Source organism: Gracilinanus agilis, chromosome 2 (genome assembly GCF_016433145.1).
Source record: "Gracilinanus agilis isolate LMUSP501 chromosome 2, AgileGrace, whole genome shotgun sequence".
Classification (NCBI taxonomy): Eukaryota; Metazoa; Chordata; class Mammalia; order Didelphimorphia; family Didelphidae; genus Gracilinanus; species Gracilinanus agilis.
In genome coordinates this window covers 34,710,980-34,717,728 of record NC_058131.1, presented here as the reverse complement: position 1 = coordinate 34,717,728, position 6,749 = coordinate 34,710,980, and the positions used below count along the sequence as shown (strand labels likewise).

The window sequence follows — 6,749 nt, the reverse complement described above, 5'->3', positions numbered from 1 at the left end:
GAGGGGGAGAGAGAGAGAGAGAGAGAGAGAGAGAGAGAGAGAGAGAGAGAGAGAGAGAGAGAGAGAGGTGGGCCACAGGCCTAGGGTTTGATGCTTCCTCTGCTAGAGGACAACTTTTTATAAAAGGAGTTTCCTTATCATTCCCTATGAAATCACAGATTGAGGCTTTATCTCTAAGGAAAGGTTCCAGGGAGACTCATAGGAAGGGTGAAGGAAAGGATATATCGGAAAAGACTGATGTTAAAAGACATCAAGACACTTGGTAGGGAAGAAAGAGATGGGGAGAAAGAGGGAGAAAGGGTTAGAGAGAGAGAGAGAGATTCAGAGAGACAGACAGACAGACAGACAGACAGACAGAGACAGAGACAGAGACAGAGACAGAGACAGAGACAGAGACATTAGGGGGAAGAGGGAAGGGAAGGGATGAAGGGGGAGGCAAGGGGAGAACAAAGGGAAAGGAAGGGGCCGCCCTTTCTGCCTACATGTAGCCATCGACCATCCTCTTGGCGTAGTCGGAAGCCTCCTGGAAGCTCTGCAGGTAGGACAGCACTTCGGAGGCGATGCTGAGGATGCGCAGCACGTGGATGTTGGTGTCCGCCAGCACGGGCTCCTGCTTCTGCAGACACTCTCTACATAACTTCACCACCTGAGGAGACACACGGAGCCCATCAGCGGCGGACACGAGAGGAAGCCTCCCCTCCCCTCCCTCGCCCACCCCCTTCCTGCTGGTGCGGCTGGTACCCACGGCGGAGCTGCCCTGAGCTCAACAATACCGGGCTTCTGCTCGGACCCTGACCCCCAGCCTGAGCTGACCCTGAGGGCACGCCCACCCCACTCCCATTCCCCCCCACCCCCCATCCGTCCTGGGAAAGTCAAGCCTCACCTCGTGGTACAAGCCCTCCGAGCGAGCCTTGTCGATCTTCTCCAGGGTCTCCTTGGAGAACTGCGTCACCTCCTTCACCACATCCTGGGAGGGCTGGAGAGAAAGCAAACATCTGAAGGGTAGGCTCGGGGGTGGAAAGGGGCCGCGGCCCTGCAGTTGCCCCACTAGGACGCTGTGGGCGCCCTTCTCCCTCCCTCCCAGAGGGGCACGAGGGTCAGGCACCGGGCAGAGAGGATGGGGCTCCCACACTGTCCTCCCCACTGCCGAAGCCCCCGAGCCCTATCACTGGGGCAGCCACATCTCTGCCCACATTGTCCCTAGACCTGGGCTTGCCATCGAACGATCCCTCTCTGCACTCCTGGGGCGGGGGTCTCCCCATATTAGAATGTAAGTTCATTAAGGGCAGAGACGGGCTGATAGTCATATCCCTAGACATTAGCACAGAAGAAATGTCTAAAATGTTTTTCCTTTCCCAGCCTTGGGATCAGGGAGAAGGAAGTCCAACAGAGGAATCCAACAGTAACCCAGATCAGAGACAGAAATGAGAGTGAGGAGAAGGTATTGAGTCCCAGATAGTGTCGGGAACTTCCTTCCCATCTAATGTAGTTCTGAGGGTCCTCAGGAGGTCCCCTTTGGTCCACATAGATGTACCCCCATTCCCACACACTCTGCCAGATGTCTTGAGATTCTCCCACTAGTCCTGGGAGGCCAGGAGCTCCTGCATTGGACACTAACTCCTTCCTGTAAATGGATTCCCAATCATCTAAGGGGTCTTGGGAGTAATGGAATACAGGGGTGATCAGTTTTAAAGGAGGCAAGGACAGAGGGTCTGGCTCCTGAAGGGAAGAGTCCCTGGCTGGAGTAAGTCTCAGGAGCAGCACTGCAAAAAACCCTCGGAATTGGGAAGATCTTGATGTTGGGAAAGATGGTGGACAAAAGGAGTGGCCAAGGCTTATAGATAGAGTGCCAAGGAAACAAGAAACATGAACGTGAAAAGACTTTAAGAGATAATGGATGGAGAGCAGGTAGGTGGCTTAGTAGATAGGCCTGGAAATGGGGGGTCCTGGGTTCAAATCTGACCTCAGATACTTCTTAGCTGGGTGACCCTGGGCAAGTCACTTAATCCCCATTTCCTGGCCCTTCTGCTTTTCTACATTGGAACTCATACACAGTATTGATTCTAAGAGAAAATGTGGGGGGCAGCTGGGTAGCTCAGTAGATTGAGAGTCAAGCCTAGAGACGGGAGGTCCTAGGTTCAAATCTGGCCTCAGACACTTCCCAGCTGTGTGACCCTGGGCAAGTCACTTGACCCCCATTGCCCACCCTTACCACTCTTCCACCTAGGAGCCAATACACAGAATAAGGGTTTAAAAAAAAAGGTGAGGGTTTAAAGGAAAAAAAAAAGTAATGAAGGTTGAGAACATCACCCTTGGCTGACTCTAGGAGATTTGACAGCTCTTGTTCTATGGTTATTGAGAGTCGAGTGTCTCCTTTGGGGTGAGGACTGGACCTAGGAATGATTTCACTAGCACAGGGATTCCCTCTAACAACCCAGATCAGCTCCACTCCCTTGGCCGGATTCCTAGAGAATAGTCTGTGGAGTCCTCAGAGGTTACTAAAACCTCTACCTTAGGGTCCTCTTTCACAGCCAGGAAGAGATCATCTTTGATTCCCTTCTCACAGTGCTCACACGTGCAGTCAAAGTAATACTGTTTCTTTAGCTGCTTCTTTCGTTCTTGGCTAATGTTGAGGAAGTCCACATAGGATACAGTCAACTCCTCTCCTTCAGAGATCTTCCCCAGGGCTCGGAGCTCGATTCTGGATGGGGACAAGAGGTAAGATGAAGCTCAAATTGAACTAGTTCTGTATGGTGCCTGACACATAATTTAATTTAATGTATTTATTTAATAATGATTCCTGGCTGACTAGCTGACTCTGTAGGGGTGTATCTAAGGCAGGACAACTGGAGCTTTGTCTTAGGGTAGTGAAATTTAAAAGAAATATCAACTCTAGGAAGCACTATGATAATTAATTCCACCTCCTACTCAAATTTATGTTCCCATCATAAATCGCAAAGTTCATTGAAGGATGCTTTATTGTATTGCTTGCTCTGGACACCAAAAAATGACTAGCTATGGTTCCAAACTTGTGGTTCCAAGTTCAGGAATTCCTGATGATCAGATGGTTCAGGGATTGGACCTACTCACTTACAACCTCAGAAAAATTGATTTTCCACCCAACTAAACAAGAATGTGCCTCCCCATTCCATACAGGCAAAATACAATAGAGGCTTTTTACAAAGGTACTCATTTGAAATGGAAACGAGCCAAGATATAAAGGCCATGTTTATGAACTGAACCAATGGCGATTTTAATTTTTTCATTGTCATAATAACCTAATCAGTTGCATAGGAAGACGAATCACTTTATTGCTTTGCGATCAGGCCAAAAAAGAAGGAAAAAATGGTTGGTGTGGTCATGAGGGCAGATAGGACTTCTTTTTGGTTTTTCACTGACACCTCTGAGTGGGGAAAGAGTATATAGTCCACTCTTGATTGTCCAGACCAATGAAAAGGAGTAGAGGCTGAGATAATTTCCAGTAGCAGATGATACAAAAATCACTTCCATTTTGTTGCAGAAAAGCTCTGATTGACTCATGCTTTGACCCCATTTTTGACCTAGTCCCAGACTTAACCTCCATTCTTGACTTAGTTCTAATTTTCCAATCATCTGGGGCTCCAGTTGGACCAAAATAATCCAACATGGATGATCAAAAGTTGACTTCCTTCCTTTAGAGTGCATTATTTGCTTTTATGATGCTCTATAACATACATGCCTTACTGGTAATGGAACACAGATTCCCCCTTCAATGGACATAGCTTATCTGGACTTTACTACCCTCCATTTAACTATGGTGCCATCTTTTAGCATGGTAGATGGCCCGTAGTCAAAGCAAAGCTCATTCTATAACTGACATCCAGCTTAGCCAATCATCATGAGGAACAGCCCATGGAATTTAGTCATGCAAGTCAGCACTGGCCCATAGAACTGAAGCCTAAAAGAAATCAGGATGAAGACACTTGATTCGGATGAATTGGTCCTGTGCTTCTTTGGCATCCAAATACCTCGATTGATGAATCAGGACATTGACAAGAGAGGGAAAGGAGAGTAAAAATTTAGGGAAGAAGGCTTTTAAAAAATAAATAAATCAACATGGTGAAATGGTTAGAGAGCTCATCCATCAAACCAAGAAGACTTGAGTTCAAATCCCACCTCTGACATAAATAGGCTCTGTGACCTTGGGCAAGTCATTTAACATCCTAATTCTCTAGACAACCCTCTAAGACTCCGTTTTGAAGAGAAGGTGCCAACCTTCATTGTTGGAAGGAATTTCCTCATCTGAGAGTTCTTTACACCAGTGACATTACACTGTCATTACCCTGACCCTATCAAATGGCAAAGAACAGGGGGGCAGCTAGATGACTCAGGGTATTGAGAAACGGGCCTAGAGGCAGGAGGTCATGAGTTCAAATCTGATCTCAGACACTTCCTAACTGTGGGACCCTGGACAAGTCACTTAACCCCAAATGCTTAGCCCTTCATGCTCTTCAGCCTTGGAACCAATACACAGTGTTGATTCTAAGATGGAATGTAAGGGTTTAGAAAAAGAAAGGCAAAGAACAATAACATAACCATAGAGTGTATCTCTGAAACATGAGCCCAGGTTTCCAATTGAACAGCTAATCCAGGTGCATGATGGGAAACTCTTGACCTAAATCAAGCAGTTGCTCATTTAGAACAGCTTCCACTTGGTGGCACATACAGCAACCTTTTATTAGGGATAAAAAGATTACCCAAATTGGAGTCAGTTAAATGCCTTTCCCCTCATTGGGCTGATTAACCCATTGCTTCCTTCCATATTGCTCTTAAAAGAAATGGTAGAGAATATGGGAAAGAGCTGATTTCTATCCATCAATAGTGGTTCAAATATTTGGCTAAAGAGTATCAGTCAAGAGTCTTTCTGTCCAACAAAAGTCAAAACCTTTTGCAGCTAGGTGTCAAAATGGTTATAACACTGGAGCTGGAATCAGTAAGACTGGAGTTCAAATCCTGCTACAGACACTTATTAGTTGGGTGACCCTGGGAAAGTCACTTAACTTCTATTTGCCTCAGTTGCCTCATCTATAAAATAGGAATAATCATAGCAACTACCTCCCTGGGCTGTTGTTGAAGATGAATGAGATAACATTTATAAATGCTTTGTCAACCTCAAAGTACCATATAAACACTAGCTATTACTATTACTACTATAATTTGTCTTGATTTAACCCAAAACTCAGTGGTATGCTAGGTTCAGAAGTTCAACTGTTTTATCTCTACTCACTGCCAAGGTCACAGAGGTAATGTCAGAAAAGGGACAAATCCAGGTTCCTTTTGGTCCGGGATCAGCATACTTTCTCTTACATTAAATGGAAGGCAAGCTTCTAAAGGGAAGTGCCAACCCAAACTCATTAGATCCCAATTGTCCTCTATCAGCAAGGGGATTCTAGAGAAAAACCAAACTTCATTTCCATCACCAAAACTCATCTCTGAGCTATTTTACTGAGTGGAAAATTGGAGGTGTCAGAGAACACACATTTTAGTATGTCAGTAAAATAATCAATCCTCATTTTAGGGTAAGGAGGGTTTAGGGAAAGGGTTCTTAATCTGATGTCCATGAACCCCCAAGGGGTTGGTGGATAGATTTCAGGAGATCTGTTAACTTTTTTAAAAAATATTTTGATAATTATATTTTAATATCATTGTTTTCTTTGTAATTGTACATTTTAAACCATCCTGAACAGGAGTCCATGAGCTTCACAGGCTGCCAAAGGGGTCCATGATACAAAAGAAGTTTAAGAACCCATGATTTAGGGGAATACTCAAGTTATTTTTGTTGTTGTTTTTTAACTAAATTTTATAGACCTGAAAAGATTCCATGCTTGTCAGTCAAAGGACAGAGAGAAGTAGAAAAGGAGATGGAGGAGAAAGGAGCCAAAGGACAGGGAAGATACTACAGTGATTGATGGAATGAAGAACTCTATTATTTCTTTTTTAATTGCATACAAATTATAGCAGCCAAAGGTGAGGCTTTGGGGTGAGCAGGATTTTGGGGCAGAGGAAAAGGGAATGGTGAACTTGAACACACGGCCAGCCTGGGACCTTGGAAAAGGACTGGCCCACGAGCAAACCAAGCAAGTGAAGGGAGGGTCAGAGAAACAGGTATATGCTTAGACAAGACTGACCCACCTCATCTGTGTGTGAAACATAGATTTCACAGCCTCATGACTGAAAGACAAAACAGACAGTGCAGGTGACATAAGAGCAACCCCACCAGAAACAAAAATGCTCAAATTGGTTGGCTACACCTTGGTTAGCATGCGTGAATGGGATCTAAATCATTCCAGCCAGGCTCCCATGATCACCAAGTTCTCCCATTGCCCCTCCTTCCCAAATGATGTAGGGTCATTTTTACAATATTTGTCTACTTAGGTTCGTTGGGGATCTGAGAGTCCAAATAATGTCCCCTTGGGGTCAGTCATAAGCAAGATTTAATTTGGGTAGCATCTAAAAGATGCAAGCTGACAGTCCTTTGGAACATGTTTTGGGTAGCATTCATACTTGGGATGGGGAACTCAGAGGCACCTCTAGGCATGAGAAAAGCATTCCCCAGGCAGTGGCTATCAACTTTCCTGCATTCATACATGTTTCCCTCCAACTCATGTCTGAGAAACTAGGATGGAAGCAAACAGCCCTGAAATGATGAATGGCAGATACTGAAGTCAATTAATGGAAAGAAGAGTTTTCACTCGTTGGAATGGGAATAA

At 45.2% G+C, this 6,749-nt stretch overlaps 1 protein-coding gene across 2 annotated transcripts in view; it reads right to left on the bottom strand.

The window, feature by feature from the left end:
- SMYD1 (SET and MYND domain containing 1) overlaps nt 1-6,749 on the bottom strand; it is a 37,689-nt gene that overhangs the window by 9,873 nt on the left and 21,067 nt on the right. Inside the window, exons 5-8 of one of the 2 annotated variants that reach the window (XM_044660432.1) lie at nt 6,172-6,210; nt 2,512-2,701; nt 884-976; nt 483-646 (exon numbers count right to left, since the gene is read on the bottom strand). In XM_044660432.1, coding sequence (XP_044516367.1) covers nt 483-646; nt 884-976; nt 2,512-2,701; nt 6,172-6,210 — 486 coding nt within the window. The remainder of the gene's footprint in view (nt 1-482; nt 647-883; nt 977-2,511; nt 2,702-6,171; nt 6,211-6,749) is intronic. The other variant, XM_044660433.1, reaches the window with a different exon arrangement.